At 47.4% G+C, this 22302-nt stretch overlaps 1 protein-coding gene across 3 annotated transcripts in view; it reads right to left on the reverse strand.

The window, feature by feature from the left end:
- The window catches only part of ccdc88ab (coiled-coil domain containing 88Ab), a 50275-nt gene that overhangs the window by 10530 nt on the left and 17443 nt on the right, over nucleotides 1-22302 (reverse strand). For all 3 annotated transcript variants that reach the window (XM_080848982.1, XM_080848981.1, XM_080848983.1), the window contains exons 4-25: nucleotides 21031-21100; nucleotides 17119-17177; nucleotides 16254-16337; nucleotides 15777-15917; nucleotides 14558-14727; nucleotides 11487-11568; nucleotides 10635-10793; nucleotides 10056-10202; nucleotides 9724-9868; nucleotides 9057-9226; nucleotides 7608-7745; nucleotides 5396-6466; nucleotides 4974-5101; nucleotides 4549-4687; nucleotides 4156-4332; nucleotides 3864-4025; nucleotides 2995-3272; nucleotides 2687-2830; nucleotides 2199-2385; nucleotides 1463-1608; nucleotides 1011-1103; nucleotides 71-273 (exon numbers count right to left, since the gene is read on the reverse strand). In XM_080848982.1, the coding sequence (XP_080705108.1) occupies nucleotides 71-273; nucleotides 1011-1103; nucleotides 1463-1608; nucleotides 2199-2385; nucleotides 2687-2830; nucleotides 2995-3272; nucleotides 3864-4025; nucleotides 4156-4332; nucleotides 4549-4687; nucleotides 4974-5101; nucleotides 5396-6466; nucleotides 7608-7745; nucleotides 9057-9226; nucleotides 9724-9868; nucleotides 10056-10202; nucleotides 10635-10793; nucleotides 11487-11568; nucleotides 14558-14727; nucleotides 15777-15917; nucleotides 16254-16337; nucleotides 17119-17177; nucleotides 21031-21100 (4093 nt within the window). The remainder of the gene's footprint in view (nucleotides 1-70; nucleotides 274-1010; nucleotides 1104-1462; nucleotides 1609-2198; nucleotides 2386-2686; nucleotides 2831-2994; nucleotides 3273-3863; nucleotides 4026-4155; nucleotides 4333-4548; nucleotides 4688-4973; nucleotides 5102-5395; nucleotides 6467-7607; nucleotides 7746-9056; nucleotides 9227-9723; nucleotides 9869-10055; nucleotides 10203-10634; nucleotides 10794-11486; nucleotides 11569-14557; nucleotides 14728-15776; nucleotides 15918-16253; nucleotides 16338-17118; nucleotides 17178-21030; nucleotides 21101-22302) is intronic.

Below are 22302 nucleotides of genomic sequence, written 5' to 3' on the forward strand. Positions count from 1 at the left end.
TCTTCCAGTCTAACTGGTCTCTGTCTAGCTGCTCAATGATTACAGGGGGTGCTGGACTTCAGACACTCACTGTTGCTCCTCTTGTTCACGAGCGTGTCGTCCAGCGAGTTGGAGCCGGAGCCTATGGACGAGCTGTCCTGGCTGTCCAGCGGCACGGACAGGAAGCCCTCGCTGGAGTCGGAGCGTGTGGGCGTCAGCGTCAGGGAACGCATGCGCTCGCGGCTCTTGGGCTTGATCAGCTTCTTCATCTTCAGGGTGATCCAGTTGCCCCGCCTGGAAGGGGGGGGGGGGAGGGGTAGAGAAGGGGGTGAGAGAAACAGGAAGAGCTGGGGTGTCAAGGAGCTCGAAAGGATCCGCGTGGGACATTTAGGTTGCAGCCTGAGACTTGGAGTACGCACACATCCTGTCAGCACACACCCGTGATAGTTTACACACAGCTCATGCAGCACAGACAGGAGAGATGAAACAGACATCAGCCTCGAATGATAAATGAGCAATATGACACATCCATTTCATTTATCACACCAGGTTCACTTCAAGGTTCACAGTGTTTCATGTTTTTAAATACTCCAGGGATTTTTTTTCTCTTTTCAAACAGCTTAAAAAGTGTTCATCAGGGGTAGGATGAGGGCACAGAAATTTGCATGTGTAACACTGCAGGAGTTTACATGCAGAAAGGTGAACACACAACAAAAAATACCTGCTAATCCAGGCTCTGAAACATGATCACAAAATTACCCAAATTACTTACAGTCTGATCAAGTCTGATTAGAAACAGAATTCTAATCAATGGCAGTCAGGATTACACAACACACCGTTTTTAATAAAGTCTTTAGGGTCAGAGATATTAATCCAGCTACTCCACTCTGCACACACAAAGAATATTATATATCTGATGCAGTAAAGCTTTGCTAGGTTTTAGGTTTATCTCCAACCATCTGCTGCTTTTGTAAGTGAAGCAACACACCCATCCAAACAGATGCTCAGGCTAACAGTGCACATATGTTTACCTGCGTGGGGGTGAGGGGTCATAGAACTTGTATTGGTCCATTATTTTCTCTTCCAATTTCTCCTTCTGTCTCCTTAGCTCGTTGAGTTTGTCACTGTGCCAGAGAGAGAGAGAAAGAGAGAGAGAGAGAGAGAGAGAGAGAGAGGAACAAAAATAAATAAAAAAAAAAGAGAGATATTAACGATCAGTTAGATGTTAAAAACATAAATAATATGCAGATCAGGCAGTTCCCAATGGTGCACTGAAACCAAGAGGTGTGACAATAAAACAAAGGTGAAGGACTGAAGGTTGACTGCAGTGTGTGTTATGGGTCTGGACGCCTGGGCCGTAAAAGAGCACAGCACCAGTGAAAGCTGAGACTCAGCCGTGGGCAGAGAAGCATAAAGCAGAGGGTTTATGTAATGGGGGTCAGGCTGTGTCATGGGGGAAAGGGGTAGATATGCATGTACAGACATGTATTGTCTTTGCTCCACGTGGAACAGGTCCTTGCTCTCCATGGTCTGTTCCAGTAGTGTCCTGTTCTGCAGCATCAGGGTCTGGATCTGGTCTAGCAAATGGCGGTTCTCCTCCTCCAGGTTCCCCTTCAGCTGGCTCAGAAGCTGTGTGTGTGTTGGGGGGGACAAAGAGAGAGAGAGAAAGAGAAATAAAAAAAGGCCTGCTTACGCTCAAACTGACAATATCGCTCTCCAAAACATGTGCAAAAAGGATCATCCAGACAGTATAATCCACAGCCCAGCAGGAACAGCTGGCTAAAACAGCACTGCTGCCTCCCTGGGATACAATGACAGGACATGCCAAAGCGTCCTCCCTATGGATTTTTCTATGACCTACTGAGCTCCTATGTCTACCGAGCTCCTAGTCCTGGTAAGTTCACACATTCCTTCTGTGAATTTGCTCTCATAGAGACGTGAACTCTGCCTGAACCCCTGCACTGGCTCCATTACCAGTATTGGCATAAGCTCTACTACCTCATATTACACTCAGTCGATTATTGGACACACTTTCCCACAGTGCCTTACAAATAACTGCACTGCAAGCGTCAATCGATGGAAACAACCTTTAGCGAGGACGCTGGGGGATGCATTTGTGTGGCAGGTAGGGGGATGCATTGGAGGATGCAGTTATTTAGGACACTGAATGATGTAGTTGTATTTTTCCCGTTAGTGTGTGTGGCGTGGCTGTGACTGACCTCACACTGGTTGGTGAGTTTGGTGGAGGTGATGTCCAGCTGCTGGAATTGCTCCTTCAGCTTGGAGAACTCGGCCTCCAGGCGCGTCTGCTCCAGCTTGGCGGAGTTCATCTGGCTCTTCAGGTTCTTGTGGTCTGACTGCAGCCCCTCGCTCTCCTTCACCAGCGTCTGGTACGTCTGGTTCAGCCTGGGCAAATGCAAGAGTGGGAAAAACTCAGCAGTTAATGGATGTGTGGTCAGTGAATGAGGACAACAGCCGATACTTCTATGATCGTGTTCATTATGCTTTGTCTGTACAAGATATCACAAATGGGGAGGGGAAATACTTCCAGGAACTTCACAAAATTTGCATTCAGATTGTTTCAATTCTAAGCAAAACTATTGAGCTCCTTCAAACTTGAGGTCAGATAATCTGTGGTACAGTTTTGTGTTCAAAAAGCATAGCTGGGGGGCCTAGCGCATCCTCCTCCTCCTTCTCCTTGTCTTACCTGTCATTCTCGTCCTTCAGCTTGCGGTAATCAGCAGCGGTGGCCTCGTGGTTCTTGCTCTCCGTCAGCATTTTCTCCTGTTGCACCTTCAGTGCCTTCTCCAGCTCCTCCAGCTGATCTTTCTGCTTCAGCAACTGATTATACCTGTGATGAAGACACAGAAACACACCAATTAACATGCAACACGGGTCACAGACACTGGGCAAACTATCTGTGTTTTGTGAGGCCTACAGCCAGTATCTATCTAGTCTCACTGTGACAGTTTAGGAGGGTCATGTATGGAAACCCAAACCGACAACTTTACTCACCTATCCTCCAGGTCGCGGTGCTGGACCTCCAGGCTCTTGTGGGCGCCCTTGAGTCCTCCGTGCTTGCCGATGAGGGCCTCGTACTCGCTGGCCTGCCGCTCGTGCAGCGCAGCCAGCTTCTCGTGGTCGCGCAGCAGCTGCTCGTAGGTGCCGCGCAGCTCCTCGCGCTCCCGCTGCGCCCCGTCTCGCTCGTTCTCCGTGCTCGACTGCTGGCTCTGCAACTGGGCCGCCTGGGCCATCAGCGTTGCGCTCTGCGAGTTCAGCGTCGAGTTCTCCACCTGCGGGACGGACAGACGGAGAGAGGAAGACGTCTGAAACATTGGGAACATTTCTGTGCTGCTAATGTTGTACTGTGATGGCTCCTGTCATGGCGCTCTGATCAGATAATCCCACGGGATGTAGGCCCAGGCCAGCAAAACATCAGATTAGAGCATTTAAGGGGCACCAAGCCATGAGCTGATGTCTGTCTAGCAGATGCATTTTAGCGCTGAGCCAGAATGCACTGCTCAGCAATATTTTTTTTATTTTGCGAGTACTAACGCAAAGTGCATAGAGCAAAGGGAGACGTGTAATTACACTTGTGGGTGCATCTGCAGAAAGTTAAACTCCAAGGCTAAATCTGAATAGACCGCACTCGACTCAGTGACCTTGTTTTTTTTTCTTCTTGCCAGTGCCTCCAGACTGATGTTAGACTTGAATTAACATGGGGATTTCCCTCTTCCAGCACCCAGGCTTGACAGAGACAGTAATCCATGACAAGATGTTTGATCTCGGCATATTAGAAGTGGCAGAGGAAGAGAGCTGGTAGAAGAGAGTGCGAGAGGTGCTTGGAGGGCAGACAGAGGAAGAAAGCGTGCTGGATGTCGGACCTGTACTTTGGCGTTCTGGGTCTGCAGGGTGGTGTTGTTCTCCTGCAGGGAGGCCGTCTGCCTCTGCAGTGCCAGGATCTGGGCCTGGAGGTTGCTGCTCTGGGTCTCCAGCTGCTTCAGCTGGGAGCGCAGGGCCTGCTTCTCCGCCTGCAAAGTGGCGTTCTGGAAACACATACAACCCAATCGTCAGAGAGGGTAACTCGGCAGGTCAAACTTAAATTGCATGGCTGGATTTAGAAAGTGCTGTTTAGTGGGGACATGTCTCTTTGATGTGGAGGCCGGGCTAACTCACATTCCTCTCCACCTCGATGAGGCGATCTTTGACCTTGAGCAGCTCCCGCGTGGCCTCCTGGCTCTCCTTCTCCCACTTGTGGACCACCTGAGAGTCCTCTCCGCCTCTAGAGGGTGAGTTCTGCACCATGTGCTCCTCCTCCTCCCGCTGACGCAGTGCCTCATAGTTCTTCTTCACCTTAAGAAATCAAGAGAGTTGAAAAAAAAACTCACGCAACACAAAGAATCAGTTGCCATCTGCAACGTAGTTGCCATTGACCCCATGTCTTTATTACCCCTTGTCTGTATTTATTAGTCTCTCACCCCCTACATACTATGTGCAGAAACACATCAAATGAACTGGAGGTCATCTTAAATGCTGGTGTCCTGAATAAGTTCCCAGAGTAGCACTCACTGTTTTGAGCTCCTGCCGTAGCTGCTGATTGAGGTTGGAGGACTCCTGCAGCCTCGCCTCCAGGGCGGCGATCTTCTCCTCTTTAATCTCCAACGAGGACTTGAGGGTGGATTCTAGTTTGGACTCCAGCAGTTTGTACCTGCAGCAATGCACCAGTAGTATGCAAAGTGACTCAAAAAGGTTTTTACTCATTCAAATAGGGAAATGACGATTTGTAAAAAAAAAAAAAAATACATCCGTGATTGCTGAAAGGGTATTATTCAGTTTCAGAAAATACATAAACACAAGACTTCACAGGGGCACATTTTGAACCAATCAAGTTATTAGCTTTAGCTGTTATGTTTATTCTGTGAAATCTGTCTCACTACTATGCTTTAAGTTGACTGCAATGTGTGAGTTGATTTGAGAATGTCTTTGCATATTACCGGTCGTCAGAGCTCTGCTCATCGTGCAGCAGGCGCTCCTTGTTGATGCCGATTTTCTCCAGTTCGTGAGTCAGCTTCTCCAGGTCGTTGTTCATCTGCTGTGTCTTTAGTTTTTCACTCACAAGTTCCTAGACCATAATCAACACAGAATGACTCACACCACATTGACGTAATCAAACTAATGAATGCTCATTTATGGCTGGGGTAATCTGTTGGCATTAATGACGTTCTAATTTGAGACTGCTTACATAACATCTGCTTTGTGCCCTACTCATATCATGTTCAAAGCAAGTATGCAAATGTGTTTAACCACGATTCATTAATTAATGAATCATTTTACAGATCTGGTAACAAATGTATAACATCTGTAAAAATCTTGCATCAGTAATGTCTCAGGTTGGTATTTCCAGTAGTTAACAAACCTCTCGCAACGTAACCAGTGTCTTCTTGTCGATGGTAGCCTGTTTGACTAGCTCCTTATTATCCTTTTCCAGGTCTTTGACCCTGTTGCACGAGTCTTTGAGTGTGGTCACCTCCTTGTTGAGGACACGATTCTCCTTCTCGAGATGGCCAATCCGCAGGTTGTCATCGTCCAGCTTTGAGTCCCTGATCTCGGCCTGCTGTCTCAGCCGTTTGTTCTCCTTCTCCAACTGTTTCTTGTCCTTCTCGAACTGCGAGCTCTCCTGCTCCAGGACCTTGTTCTCCTGTTCCAGCTGCTCCAGGCGCTTGCTGGAGATCTTCAGCTCCTCCAGGCTGCGCTGGATGCTCTGGTTCTCCGTCTCAACGTCCTGCAACTCTCCCTCCAGCTGCTGGATCTTGCGGCTGCTGTTCTCCAAGGCCTTCTGGAGCCGCTGGTTCTCCGTGTCCAGGCCCTGGTAGCTCACCTCCAGCCTCTCGCTCTTCTTGGACGAGGCCTTTAGCAGATCCAGGCTTCGCTTCAGCTGGCTCCGCTCGTTCTCCAGCTCACGGATCTCCATCTCCAGCTGCGTTACCTTGGCCCCGGCGGAACGCAGGTTCTCTGCCGCGCGCCGCAGCTCCAGGTTCTCCTCGTCCAGCTGTGCGTTCTCCTTCTCCAGGGCCTCCAGCTGGAAGGCGGTGCTGCGCAGTGCATCCACCTTCTTCTTCAGCTTACGGCTCTCCGACTCCAGCTCGATGTTCTCCTTCTCCAGGGCCTCCACCTTCTCACAGGTGATGCCCAGACTGGCCACGCGCTTCTGCAGGCTCTCGTTCTCGCGCTCCAGACGCTGGACCGCCAGCTCCATCTCCTCGGAGTGCTCGCCCTTCTCCTTGTAGTGCTCCAGGTCCTTGCGCAGCTGCTTGCGCTCAAACTCCAGCTTGTTAAGCTTGCCGCTGGTCTCCTTGATGGACTCGTGCAGCACGCGGTTCTCCTTCTCCACGTCCTTGACGCGCGCCTCGGCGCCCACCTGCGAGCGCTGGCGCAGAGAGGAGACGGTCTGGTTCAGGTGTTCGTTCTCTTGCTCCAGACCCTTCAGCTACAACACAGAGACAGAGGAAGGTGCACTGAGGTCAAAGAGCTGTGCAGATGTGTTTCATCATCATCATTGTTTATTCAGGGAGAATTGACTGAGCACAGGGCTCTTTTGCAGCAATGCCCTGACTGAGGCTACATAATACAGAAAAACAATAAATAAACAAACCATAACAAAACAGACAAAATAAATGAACAAAACACATTAAACAACTCAGAAATTAAGTATACAAAAATAACATAAAGTTAAAAAAGATTATACTGGCTAAATGAATGGTGACACCAGATCAACACATATAGATCAATAGCAATGGTTTCCCCCAAAAACTAGAAAACATTATGAATATGCTTATTGGCCACTCTTCACTTACTCTAACAGTGTGATGAAGAACAACTCTTTAGTTATCACTGTAGCCAGTCTACAATGTCTACCACTAAAGGATTCAGAAGTAAATGGCTTCTTCCATTTGCTCACTATGTATTCACATTGGGTCTGGCTGGTGTTTAAAGTTTAACTATGGCAGAATGGATGAGGACAATTTGAAGGGTGTTAATTGGAAAGTGAGTGTAAAGGCTAAGTAAATCTAAAGGGAAAATAGTAAAAAGCAAAAAAAAATATGAGCTTGTCTTTAGAGGCTGTAGTTGGAAGCATGTGCACATTGAGCATAGCAAACGGTCTGTTCACTCACTCTGCTGCTGCATGTGTTTGTGACTGGGACCAATTCCAACGGCCTTCACAGAGATGGCATGCCACAAAGCAATCACTCTCCAGCCGTTTGCCCTTGTCTAGTCCAACTTTATGAATGAAGCCTTTCTGTAGGATCGTTTCAATCTTGTCTGTTGCTCATTTCCCTGTCCTGCACCTACTGCCTCTCCAATACAAGGTCTGCATCTCGCACAAAGACTCCCCTCTCTGCTGTAAATTCAATCCAGACACTTCCAAATGAGCCCTAATGTTATTTGGAGAACGTTGCATTCCGAATTCAATAAGACAAATACGACCAGCCCCAAATCTCCTCCAGCTCTGATTTGTTGTTGTTTAAAAACAGGCATGTTTAATTCACCAAAACAACATGGCCCAAATCACCCATGGGAGCATGCTGTGCTGCGCTGTGCTGTGCTGTCCAGGATGATATATGTTGTACCTGTCTCTCAGAGTTCTCTCTCAGAGTCTCCAGGGTCTTTTCCAGCTGCGCCTTCTCCTTCATCAGGTCTGCGCTCAGGGTCTCAGCGCTCCGCAGGCTCTCTCCGTCTGCGTTCAGCTCACCCTCCAGCTGCTCCAGCTGCACACACACACACATGCACACAGGCAAACACGCACACACACACACACACACAAACGCACACAGGCAAACACACACACACACACACACACACACACACACACGCCAGTTATCATACAGGAACACATTCAATTAAGATATATAAACTTACAGTTATGAACAGACACAAACTCACATTATATAAATGTATAAACACACGCAATTAATGGTTGGTTGCAACAAATATGCAATCAACACGGATGACATATAAAAAACCCTTACACAGACACATGTACCTTCATGCACACATACACAGAGAGCTCATCGCAGACACTGCAGAAATGAACCAGTCCATGGCCAGACATTGCATTTCAACAGTTAGCAGAGGGTGGCATTAAAGGGGGTGGATGAAAAGAGGAGATCTCACAGCTGGAGCACAGGCTTGTCATGTGCTCTGGGGTGCTAATGCCTGTTTGTTCCCTTCTTCTCTCTCTCTCTCTCTTTTTTCCCCCTCCCCCTCCCTCTCTCACTCACTCGGTCGCTCTCTTCCCATTTCTCCCTCCCTCTTCCTCTTTCTTTCTCGCTCTTCCTCCTTGCTCCCCCACTCTCTTTCCCTCTCCCCTCCCTTCTCTCTCTCTCTCTCTCTCTCTCTCAAGGAGGCCCAGTGTGACTGGAGTAATTATCACTCTCTCCACTGTCATCCACCCAAGGAGAGGGGTTGGCAGCTAGCGTGTCTGTATTGTTTTCAATCAAATGCTTTTCACTGCAGCTGTGTGCATCTGTCTAAACAGGCTAGAGTGGGCACATATAAATACAACACACACACACACACACACACACACACACACACACACACACACGACACGACGCGACACGACACGACACAACACGACTGGTTAGTGCAGGATGACTGATTTTTGAAGCAGGCTTCCGTTTCAAATGTATTTTTCACTTTTTCAAACATGACGTGCATGCCTTTGTGAGAAAAATTTCAATTTCATGCTTTTCCAGCCCAGGCTTACAGCAAAGGCTTACGTTTCTGAAAATAGCTGTGGGAGTCGCAAACACTCAAGTCAAGAACACAGAGAAATGATCCTCAAGCTCCATTTGTCTCCTTCACGAAACCAGGTCTGAACTAAAGATTTAGCTACGGTGGTTAAAAGACTGTATGTTGGATATTTGTGTGTGTTAGCGCATGTGTGTGTGTGTGTATGTGCATATATTGGTGTGTGTGTGTGTGTGTGTGTGTTTCTGTTTCTTTGAGTGTGTGTAGGAAGCTGTAGAAACAGGGGAGGAGAGGGGAATGGTGTTTGGTGTTGGCGGCCGTCGTACCCTTTGGGTGAGCCTGTGGACCTCGCGGTCGGCCTTGAGGAGGCGTTCACTGGGCTTGTCTGCCTTCAGCGCCTCCACCGTCTTCAGCAGCGCCTGGTTCTCCTTCTCCAGCTTCAGAAGCCGGCTCGACGTCAGCTCATTCACCTCGTGGCCCAGAGACTTCTGAGGCACTGCGCGTACAAACAAACACACACACAAACAAACACGCCCGCGCACGCGCACGCGCACGCACACACACACACACACACACACACACACCAATACAAATGTAGTGGCTCAGCTAATATAACATGGCCACAAAAAATAGTGTGCTATAAGCACGACATAGGTGCTTATACAGTAATGGAATAGGATAGGGAAAAATCTACAAGTAGTGTTTACCAGAACCTGCGCTCATTGTTTTAAACAAACAGTAGTTTATCCTGGTTTAAGATCAGTTAACCTTATTAGCGTCCCGTCAAGAGCAGGCTTGGCACTAATCTGGGGCTGAGAGTCATTAGATATTAATTACATGAATCAATCATGTGTGACTAAGCGCCGGCCAGCCCAATCTGTTGAGCTGGCCAGGGCAGGGTTGGTGTAGGGGGGCAGTAGGGGTGCTGTGGGGCCTGGGGGCCACAGGCTGTTGCTGCTTATCCTAATACTAGTTGCTGCTAGATGGCTTTACCCTCAGTGAGGTCGGGCGTTTTGGAGAGCTGCTCCAGCTCCCAGCCTAGGTGCAGGGACTCGTCCATGCTCTGCTTCTGGGCCATCTCCAGCGTCAGGTTCTCCTCCATGAGCTCCTCGATACGTTTACGTTCCATGTCCCTTTCCTGGTGGGAACAAATAACAAAAACAGTTAAAAAAATAAAAAAATAAACATGCAAAAGTATCCTCCTTATGATACTACACTCAGCCAAAACATGCAGACAGAGAAGCTGCACACAGATATATGTCCACAGCATCTCTCTCTCTCCCTCCCTCTCTCCGCTTTCCTCTAGTGCGCTCTGGGTTCCTCACCATCTCCATGTCATGGATCTTGGCCTTGAGCTGCAGGTTCTCCTTCTCCAGCTCGTGCAGCTTGTCTGAACGCGCTCGGTTCCCCTCCAGCTGGTCCTCCAGCATGCTCTTGGTCTCCAGCAGCACCTGATTGTCCTCCTTCAGCTCCTGCAGGAGATACACACAGCCAGACACCCATTAGCCACAGTGTTGCTGTATTAAAACTTTTAGCACAAACATGAATATCCGCTACCCTATTTATTGCATGTCAGATCATAGGAGGGTCCCAGTGTGAGATCACCTCTATATGGATAGGCTCAAGAGTAGAACACTATAGGATTGTCAGTTTTACAGTAAGCAGAAGAGGATCCCAAAGAAGAGGGAAATACTTAGAGAAGGGAAAATAACATACTAACAGAAGCCTGCTAATACCAAACAAGAGATGTACGATCATATATAGATTTGCTTGAGTTTAAGGCTTGGATTCAGGCTTGGCAAAGACATCAGAATAGAAATTTACAACCGAAACTCTGCAATCTCTTTTCCTTGTTAGGAATGGTCTGTTACACTTTTACTGTGCTCGGTTCACAGGATGTTTACCTCAACCCTGGCTCTGTAGAACTCAATGTCATGCAGCCTCTCCTTGTAGCGGCTGACTTCACTCTCCAGCTTGTCCACTTTAATGGCCTTCTCTCTCAGAGCATCCAGCTCATCCCTGTAGGCCCTCGCCGAGCGCGCATCGGAAAGCAGCTGCAGGCTCTGATGGACACACACAATATGCATATCAGTCACATCACAGTCAAATACACACAAGTGACTAACACAAGATCTTGAAATACACACACACACACACACACACAATATGCATATCAGTCACATCGTAGTCAAAAACACACAAGTGACCAACACAACGTCTTGAAACCAATTACACACGGGTATGAGACTCTGCTTATAGTGTCATAGAATTTCAATATCCATGCAATCAGTGGAGTTTTTGACCACAAAACCTGGTGCGTGCCAGTGCGTGCCTGGCATGCCATATCATGTACACTGTTTACAGTAAAGGCTAAAAATACAGGGGCGTGTTTGCTAACATCAGAGGACGTTATCGTACCCAAAATAGCTCAGCCAATAATTGGTTAATTGCCTTAACAAGCCAGAGAGAAATCAGGAGATAGGGGATCGTTTGACAAGGGGGAGGACATCAGAGGACATGAGAGAAGATGAGATCCTTTATAAGATAAGTCCTAGGGTGTTTGTAAGATGCATGCGTGTGATTGTGTGTGTGTGTGTGTGTGTGTGTGTGTGTGTGTGTGTGTGTGTGTGTGTGTGTGTGTGTGTGTGTGTGAGTGTGAGTGTGAGTGTGAGTGTGAGTGTGAGTGTGAGAGTGTGTGTGTGTGTGTGTACTGTGTGTGTGTGTGTGTGTGTGTGGTGTTAATGGGTTTGTTTTACCTCCTGCTGAATCCTCTTTAGCTCAGACTCCATGTTCTCTAGTTCCTGTCTGCAGTCTAACAACTGCTCGCTCTTCTCCTCACTGTAAAACAAACACGCACACAGTGACAGAGCATTAGCCATTTCCTGACACTGAATAGAAACTTAAAAGGGTGCCTTGGGTACGATCTTAAAACTCTTATCTGCAATATTCATGGCCTTTTTAGAAGCTGAATTCAAAAAGCACTCGGGTTTGCTTTGGGAATCATTTCCACATTGTGGAGCTCACAAGATGTTGTTTTTAAAAGCTTGTTTAACATAAAGTCATTTACCACTAGAACATGTACTGTAAATCCTATGCCAATGTTGGTGGTTTCTGCAGTGACATGAGACCAACAGAAAAAGGACCTTTTAAACTTAGAATCTTACATCGTAATTTTGATCAGGACTAGGTTTGCATAAACTAAATTACACATCACCAATCGTGCAACACAGAGGGTGACATACTGAGAAAAACCCTGCAGGAGAGGAAGGACATTCCATTCCCCCAATCATTCAAATGTAGGGCAACCAGTACATTTGCAGCCAAGCTGAGATGAACCCCCAGCACACAGCTGAACAGGAGAGATGCAAATCTCACAACGGCGAGGTTGCCCAGCTTCCAGAACACTTGTCATGCTACCAGATAACATCTGCAGAAATGGGCAAAGGGCCACACTATTCCAGCTTCCTGCAACAACCCTCAACCCCCCACCCGACAGTAAATCTGTCCTCTCTGTTTAAATGTCCTCAGATGAGTGTCCTAGTTCAGTCTCGCACCTTATTTGACTTTGCAGGCAGTGAGGCTGCAGTGAAACGGCTCTCTGGTGTTTGTTTAGATGAGGTGGGGTGGGGGGGGTGGGGGGCATGTCAGGGCTTGTAGTGTTAGTCAGACACGCGAGGCACAGAAACCTGAAGGAGCGAGAGTGACTCACAGACGGCTGGGAGGGCTGCATTCTCAGGATTCGGATGCTCATCTACCGTCACTGCTTCACTGAATCAGAATGCTTGCCTTTGTACATGTGGGTGTGTGTGTGTGGGGTATTTTTGGTTTTCAACCAGAGATTATTGTCTTGTGAGGCACGTTCCTTAGCCCGAGGTACATCTGGTTTGAAACCAGAAGGCAGCAGGCGTTATAAAACACTGCCAATATAACTGAATTATAACCATCATCATTTGCAGCTGTCGTCAGATTGGTATGTGTGTATTTTTTGTATGTGTGTGCTTCTGCTCACACATACACACGCTTATTTTCAGACCTCTGAATGCTAAACCCCCTCTTCACACCAAGGTTTCATATCGGGCAACAAAAGACTCAATCATCGCTCCCTACTTCAGCGGCCCTGCCTGCTTTCAGCTGCCTTGGAAAATATCAATATCCTCCCCATAAAGAAAGGCACATGACAGTGAGTGGAGCAGCTGATCTGCGTTCATGGGCAGTCAACAGAGCAGCAGACTGAGGCGTCTCCAGCCACAAAGGGACCAGGAGACAGACAGACAGACAGACAGACAGACAGTCACATGGGCCACTGTCTGCAGGAGGCACCAGTCATCGCCAAGCACACACAGATGCACTGGATTCATTTTTAATGTGTGAATGTGTGTTTTATTTTTATACAGATTGCCCTATTTTCCAAAACTGTTGTGTGCAAGGGAAAGGGTGAAAGCAACAACAAAAAGAGAAATGGAGATGGAGACTGGAATGAAATTGAGTTTTTGTACTCCTGCTAAGGAACATGCCAGAACTCAGTAAATAGGTCACAGACACGGGGAAGATAAGAAAAAAACTCTTATCATGCCCAGTATCATCTGATTTGGGCCAAATCCCCAGACATCTCATCTATTATCAGGTTGGCTCGGGGTCCACTACCAGCTTCATCTGTCAGCTCAGACTAACACATTCCACACAGCGCAGCCAAAAGCCTCAGTCAGTCTGCAAGCGAACGCCCATTTATCAGCTAAATCAACTTCTAAGCGACTATTGGTATCGACCAGGCAAAATACCCAGTCCATCAGAGCGCTCGGGGGGGAATTCTTTAGCTGGTAACTGGGAGGACATACAGTACATCATGTGATAGCTTGGCCTTTGTGCTGTAATGACTTTAAAAGATAAGTTGTGCACTCATGCCAAATGAGCGTAGCCAACTTCCTGTTCCCTTTATAAATGGTTCTCATTACACTGACCACTACCGCTGAAGAGCCAACAGAAACAAACCCTCGGCGCATTGTCCCTCAAGGTTAATCCACTCTGAGGAGGAAGTTCAATTATTTATCATCAGCGCAGAAAGCTCTTTGGTACTCTGCTGACAATATACCAGTGAGGTCACGTTGGGGATGTTTTGAGGAAACAGTGTGCCCCCCCCCCCCCCCCCCCACACACACACACACACACACATGCAGAGTTGTTAATTTTCTTTTCATCACCATACCAGATTTTGCATCCTTAATTACACCGATTCATGTACTCCGAGGTTAAGGAGGAGCCGACTCTTGCTTTTTGCCTTTAAGAGCTGAGTCATGTTTGTTGCCATTGTGCGCACAGACTATTGTCTACAGCGCCGGCTCTCGTCAGCTTTACTCATCATAATGACGCAGAGGCTTTTCTGGACATGTGTGTGCGTCAGCGCCAGTCTCTGCGGACTGTAACATCTTTCACTTAGTTTAAAAGCATTAGAGGAGAGCACTTGCACCAAGCTTCAGAGTTTCGAGAGGAAGTGTCTTTGAGGGGTAAGCATTGCTAATGGACATCAAACATGGCAAAATCACTCGTGTATCTAAACATTCGAATTACAAAGCCAAAGTACGAGAAGATATTCCTCTATTTCTACTCAAATCAAAACCACTCCCTCTGTGTATACACAGTCAGTTCCTCTCATGGCAAAATGAGGCATGCGCCGATCAAAGTCACAAAAGATGGCCGCCCCCAAGCACACTCCCAGCATGATTTCCCCTTTGCATCGCCATCTCTACCTCTGGGCTTGGGGTTTGCTCACAGGCTCCATCATCTGTGTGTGTGTGTGTGTGTGTGTTGAGGGGGGGTAGCTGGTACTTACAGCTCCTGTCTGATGCGTCGGATCTTGGCCTTGGCGTCGGCCAGCTCCACGGAGAGGTGCTGTCGGCTCTCGGTGCGGCGCATGCTGGGGGAGTCGCAGGGGGACTGGGCGAACAGGGCCGGGGGCGTGTACTGCCCACAGTCCCTCTCCTGAGTCAGCTCCACGATGGTCTGGAGGACACAGACAAACACAGGGCTCAGCATACATCAGTGTATACACTGCCTTTGTGAATTACCCTGGGTTAACCACACACAAATCCCAGTGAAAACTTTGCGACCAACAGGCAGGTAGATCCAGGCTATCTGTCTATAATCTCACCTTTTTTTGACATTGTGCCAAAACTGAAAAAGAAGAGCTTCAAACGCAAAAGCCCAAGAACACTTCTGAAGGACCATAATCCAGATGTAATTCTGTATAAGTGATCCTCCACTGTTCACTGCTCTCAATGAGATTCACCTTTGACACCGGTCATGACCCAGAGGAGCAGACAAGCAGAGCGCCACACTCTACTGACCTGCATCTGCGTCCGACTGGCGTTCTTCACCACAGGTGAGATGTCGGATTAGCCAGGTGCTAGAGATTAGAGCACTGCTCCCGAGGGAACCAGAGCAGCCAGCCAGCCAGGATCAATCCATTAAACGGAACCCCCATGCACAATTAAGGGAACTCCGTTTGAACTGGACTAAAGAGCTGCAGTTTACGTCACGCCACATCAATCTGCTTTTGGGGCTGGGCTGGATATTGGGGCCTGCTGTTGGTATGAACAGCGGTTGGACTGTGAAGTATCAAGCAGGGGTGCAGTTTGAGCCTGTGCCTGACATCACCAGGAGACTCACCCCTCCCCCAGCCCTGTGAGTGTCAGTGTCAGGGTGAGTATGGGGGTGTGTGTATGGGTGTGTGTGTGGGTGTGTGTGTGTGTGTGTGTGTGTGTGCGTGTGTGTGTGCGTGTGTGTGCGTGAGCATGCGTCCGGAAATGGCGTTTTAATGAAGAGCGTCTGGCCTCCAGTGCAACTCTGGAGATCATTATCCCTTTGTATACGGCACACTGGGAGTCTCAGTGGGAGGCCTATACACTTAAAGCCCACTCACCTGCACTTCATATGCATACTAATGCCATCACATAGGTCAGCCCGCGCATATCACATCCCTAACCCTACTTCTCAGATAAGGCTAATAATGCATGGACTAGTTTGGTGAAAGGTTTTGTGGCTCTTCATACCTCCAGCTGGTCGTCTCTCTCGTCCACCAGGCGCTTGAGGTGGAACGCCACGCTTCTGGAAAAGGAGTCCAGGTCCTCGGGGGGAGCCTCGCCTCCTTCCAGCCACTGCAGGTCTAGAACATTCTCCTGGTTGTGGGTCACCTTGAGCACAGCGGCAAACACACCAGTTTGAGAGACCCACCCAAACCGCACAGCAGAGGGCCAGTGGAATATACAGCACATCACAGAGCTGGGCTGGGTGGCTGGGCCAGTGAAAATGTGAGGCAGTTGGGCTTTGTTATAAAATGGTTACATGGACACTGCAGGGTCTAGTACATGACCTAAAATCTACACGCTTTGATCATGAGAGCTTTCTGGAATGACATGCTAGTGAATGATGGAAAACCACCTGTGCCAATATTTCAGTTTGGGATAAAACTAGGCCAAGGAAATGTAAAAAATGTGCTTCAGTTCCCCTGTGCAACCTTTCAATTGTACCTCTTGTATGTGTGAAGCAATGGCTGCTTTTGTGTCAAAGTCCAGCGTCTGGATCCTCTCAATGTACTCTTCTTTTTTCTCACACTGAAAACAAAAGAGGCAAAAGACAGTCAGGCTGGCAGGCAGGCAGTCTACAGTCTGGAATGTTCACAGGGTCTTCAAAAGGTCAAACAACCAGCTTCCCCAAACATAAGGAAAGTGCGTTGAACCCCGATTGGTTGAGCAACTAAGTGAGTTGTCATCTAAGGAATGCAGGGGTATTCTCACTGAGTAACCAAACGCACCCACAATGGTTAATTTTTGAAGAATGTCGGTCTTTCTTCAGCAGGAAGAAACAACACTCAGTTGTGGGGACAGAGGGTAGGAGTGTTGGGCCTATAGTTAAACCTTGAGTCACAGCACACTGTGTAAAGGAGACAGTCATCTGGTGGTCCAAGGGGGAGGTACACTATCCCTGGCCTGCTGTAACATGTAGGTGGCTTGAAAGGCACTCTATGGGATGCAGTAGGGCTGCGTACACAAACTGTAGCTGTTCGACTGCTTCAGTAGGGAACGCAGCTGTAGGGTCAGGTCAGGGTAGATAAGCCCTCCCGTGGTTCATGAAAGCCCTCCGAGAGGCTGAACTCTAGTAGACAATACCACCTGTCACACTGGCGGGGCTTTAGGGTGGTCAGTTGAGCACCAAACAGCAGAACAGAGGAGACTGTGAACAGGTTTCTTTCTTTCTTTAAAATATAATCTGACTGGTAATAAGACATTTTCTAATTTTTCACATTTCAATGGGGGTTCACGTGCATGACCGTAATACACAGCAGTTTTGCCAAAGCACAAATAAATTGCACGAGGATTCGATCATGCAACTTACCTGGACCGCACAGCCCAGCAAAAGCAACAGCATCTTCTTCATTTCTTCCAAACCTTGCTCTGTAAACACAAGACACAAATCCCCATTATCAATTAACAATCAACCCCGTGCCATCATTTACAGAGTAATTACCCTTCAGTGCCACTCTTCTTCCATTCATTCAATATTTGGCAAGCAGGTGTACAACTGCAAACAGGACTGAAAACTAAGTGCTGTTGTCTCTGTTGATAAAGCCACGAGGCAGCTGCCTGGGGGTCTGAAGTGCAAACAAGGCAGAATTAATGCCTGTGGAACTGGGAGACAAAAACCTTGTCAAGGCAGGCGGGATCTCTGACACCAGGCCTTGAACCTGATAAGGCACCTTGGTGACTGATGTATCGTATGGGTCTTGTATGGGAACAATGTTCTACAAGTGATGATTATGAGCAAAACAAAAGGCAAAACATGACACCGGTGCACCTCACACAAACGTATCACAGCAGAAGCCCTGCTCCTTATAAAATCACCAGACAGAACTTCCTGAGCCTGAAACAGTGACTAATGAATACCACTCAGCTCCACACCAACAAAAGCAACAGATACATACACCATATGAAAAATACAATACCCCTCCCCCCTCTCTCTTTTTTACCACTCTACAGGTCTGGCATAATATCATTGTAAGCCCTTTGAAAAGCATAGACAGCCAAATACTACTACTACTGCTACAACTAGTGTAAGGGTGACACAGGATGTGGCTCAGATGACAAGCTGAAAAATCCCAGCTAAACTAACAGGATGTTTTGGCACACATTAAGCATAAACAACATTTTCCCATTCGGAGGGGGGAAAAAAGCAACAAAACAGCTGACCTATATTCAACTCTGCCAGTCCTTACAGCGGCTAGTCTGTCCACGCACAGAGGAAAGCTGTGCATACGTTACGATGGATATGTATTTGAATGCTTCTCCAAATGACACTTCCCTACTGTGAGTTCCTTAATGGTTCAAACTGCGTCAGTACCATCCACAGGCTGTATTTGCTCACACATTGATCATGCTCTTTCTCGTTCAACTGCAGAGCAGCAGGTGGGCTAATGTGGGTAGGGGGAATCGATAACAAACTTCAGCACAAACGCTAGGTATTTAATGCAGTCTCTTTCTGTGAGAACAACCTCCAATGGCTAACAATGAGAGATGTATGTGAACCCCTCACACAATACCCCATCTTAACAGAATCCTTACTTCTCCTATTCGCTTTGTAAACAGCAAATATTCAGGCACAGCACGCATTCGCCTGAAAACACATTGTGTCGCAGGCATTACAGGTCTTCCAGGAGCAAATACTGATGGCGCCTTCATATTTTTATCCCAACAGCCTCCTGAGGAGCACAGAGCCACGTGAAGGAGAGCCTGCACAGATATTCATGAGGGCAAATCTCCGTGAGCACTGAAGATAAGCAGGAGGCAGTCGCCGGATGAATAATTTAAAGCGGCTCACGGAAGAATGCGAAGAGGAGGAAGAGAGGAGGAGGGGAGAAGAGAGGAGCTTTAAAAAAAAATTAAAAACAGAACGAGATTCATTTTTTTTTTTTTTTTACTCTTCCTTTCCTCCTAAATGTTAAGCTGCATCAGCTGTCTTATTGGAGTTGGTGACAGTTTTCCAGCTGCCTGCCTGGTGAGGACTGTGCCCCACCAGCGTCGGCCATGCTCCCATCCTGGCAGGAAGCCCACAGGTCACGGGGTGGACACTGACTGACCCCTATCCTGCTCGGCCATTGTGTTAAGGAAGAGGAAGGAGGTCCTCATGGGGGGACCCCCCTCATGGAAGATGAGTCATGCCAGAGAACCGGGGTGGTTTCCGGTGGACTCACACCCTTCTAGTGTGAACCTTGCCGTTCAAATATAAAACCTACGCTCACCTCTTCAGACAGTCATCGCTGTGTCACTAAATCATTTATCACACACACACACACACACAGACACTGGTAAAACACCCGCCGCCTGCCCCTTTATTGGATATGTATCAGTTTTACTATGTGTGTGTATCTGTTAATTACTGGTAAAAACAATTAGAGGAAAATACCAATCAGCTATGTGGTGAAACTACTGCGGGGCCTAAAGAGAGCTTGGAATGTGTTTTTCCATAAGATCCTTAGGGGCAAGATTTCATTTACTGAACAAACCCCATCATTCAGGAAGAAGAAACTCAGCCCACAACAGTAGCTCTGTATGAGGTTAATGACATTAGCCATCCATCATTTGACGGTCGATTTGAACAGTAAAAACAGACTAAATCGAACCGATTCCAGATCAAAAATCCTCCATTAAAGGCCCAGACGTAATTCTAATTCCATATACTTCTTATCAAATTCTGCGAATTGCTCCATTTGGTCCTCTAGCTGTCCGTTCGGTGATAGCCCTCCAAAGTTCGTACACACTCCTGGCTCTATAAATAGGAAGCAAACCTACTGGCTCGGAGTGACCCCGAAAACAAATCACGGACTGCATCTTTAACTGGAGCTGATGGTGCCTTCCCCATTAACCCTTGCAGTCTCTCTGTCTGCTGACACTGAGGCTAGACTCCACCTGTCACGGGTGGCCTGTTGTCTCTCCACAGTTGTCCATGATCATCTGGAACCAATGGACAGACAGACAGCTGTCAGGAACTGCTGCCAGTTTGCCATTTACTGGAACTTTGTAGCAGAGTTCCTCAGAGCAGAAAGGAAGAGTGCACTTAAGATGGCTTTCGCTCATATGGTGACAGCTCTATATAAAACCCTGTCAGCGTGATTAAAGGACATGCCTTTTGACACTAGACTATCTAAATTGAACTGCATATGTGATCACAAGCACTCTGCTACTAGTTAGAATATGAAGTTAAGTGGAGACATACAGAGCGCAAGAGAGGCAGAGAGGGGGATAGAGGAGAATAGAGACAGACAAACAGACAGACAGAACGAGAGACAGACAGACAGACATAGAAAGAGAGAGAGAGAGAGAAAGAAAGGAAGAAAGAAAGAAAGACAGACAAAGAGAGAGGTAAGGCGATGTTGGGTAAAGTGAACGAGCAAGGAGAGACTCCATCAGTGCCTGGGGTTGATTCCCCACAGAGCTGATAATGCCCCCATCCCCCACAGTGCCCTAATGACTACATAATATAAAGCACATGCCCAACCACTTTCAGATGTGCTGCCATCCCTGCAGCAGAAGCCAGGAGCCAAAGGTCAGGAGCACACGGCACAATGAAGCTACATACCACCATAGGAAGACTAGCGATCTACTGGATTACGCATTGTGGTCAAATTCATAAAGACCAGCCGAATACCCAGCAGTGTGCAGGTAATCAGAGCAGGTTGAAAGTATTGTGAGCCCAAGCTCATCCTCTATAGACACTCCTTTGCATTCTGTTAGCTACACGGAATCCACGTGGGTCAAACACACAGTCTAGTATACCTGTGTAAAACACTCAAATGATCCCACAACATAGAGTATATAATGTGTAATGGCTGGTAAAAGGAAGGTCAATAAGGGCAGAAAACTTAAGACAGCGGTTCACGCACATTAGAAAAATGAACCCAACACATTGGAAATGCCACTACATCAATCAGCAGCAGGATAAAATGACTGTGTTTGAAAATACTGGTCAGGGGAACCATAACTTAATATGGTCACAAAGGAACTCAGACTCGAAACAAGCCTGGAAAAACACTTCTGCTTTGTTCAGTATCCAATGAGCAATAAATGGTAACTTTATATCTTCACACAATCTCCAGCAGGTAAAACCATCCCCTGTCCTGGCCTCATGAAATAGTTGAGTGTTTGTGAGTGCGTGGGTGCGTGCGTGTGAGTGTGTGTGTGAGAGTGTGTGTGTGAGAGTGTGTGTGTGTGTGTGTATATATGAGGGAGTGGCAGGGGCCCATGCGTGACCTACCACTGAGAGGGTTTCTGCCCAGCACCAGCACGTTGGGCAGGGGCATCATGACCAGCTGCTGAAGAGTTTCCTGCAACAGAACGCAGAAAGAGAGAGACAACAGCCAGTTAGACAACAGCCAGTACACAAGAAACCAGTTACATGCTTATAACGACGGCCTTCCTCCCAACATCATCAGTGTTGCCATCCTCACTTCAGTCATGTTGTCTAAGAAATCATCAATCCAAACGCATGACACCTTCTTATGGCAAAAAAAATCTGACTTCTTAAAGGCACCCAGTGCAACATTAGGGCATAAAAATGGAAATATTCTGGATAAGACAATCTTTGTGATATTGACATTTACTTCACCATATTAGCACATTTGCATCATTATTTGATACTTTGGGCGTTAAAAAGAGCGCTAAAACTAGCCGCAAGAGCGTAGCCCTTTATTTATTGGTGCCACCAATAAATAAAGCAGGATTCCAGTCAATGGAAAAATGGCCTCTCCCCACCAGCGATTGTTGTTGTTTACGATTTTCTATCAATTCTCACCACACAACGACGTCTCATCTTTGCTCCTTCAATGTCGATATGTAATGGTATGGAGTTATTGAAACTTACTACGTGTAAAAAAGACTAGAAATTGAATGTTTATTTTTCGAGTCTCAAGCCTATAAAGTTGCACTGGGTGCCTTTAAAGCATCTATTATTTAGGTAAGCCATCCAAATATAAAGATCTTGGAGTATTATGAAAAAAAGGTAAACAAAAACAGCTAAACTAGATTTCCACAGACATTCTAATGATGACTGAATGATGATCACAGGCGAGGCTTCACATGACATCAGGTACTAAGGTATGGGCCGGAGTGGTGAGCACAGATCTGTACTCTCATTCTCTTGTGACTCCCAGAAACAGTTGCACCCTACTGAGAGCAAAGCCTCCTGCTGGCTAGACGGTCAAAGCTGCTTATCAACAGTGGCTTCCCTACTCCATCACTAGACACAGGTGCACCGATATGGAGCAACTAGGCAGCCAGATTGATTTTCCCCACTCATTTAGAGTACTTCTCATATCAGCCCCAAATTTCCTGTAATCCTCCGTATCGCCAGCTCAGAGCGTGGCCTCTGAAACCCATTTGATCAGACACAGCACAGCTGTAATGGAAACCAGGGGAAAGAGGAAGAGCTTTTTGGATCAGGTCCAGAGGGGTGTGAGTGTGTGTGTGTGTGTGTGTGTGTGTGTGTGTGTGTGTGTGTGTTTGAGTGTGAGAGTGTGTGTGAGAGAGA

The sequence above is a fragment of the Sprattus sprattus genome (assembly GCF_963457725.1).
Source record: "Sprattus sprattus genome assembly, chromosome: 12".
Taxonomy (NCBI): Eukaryota; Metazoa; Chordata; class Actinopteri; order Clupeiformes; family Clupeidae; genus Sprattus; species Sprattus sprattus.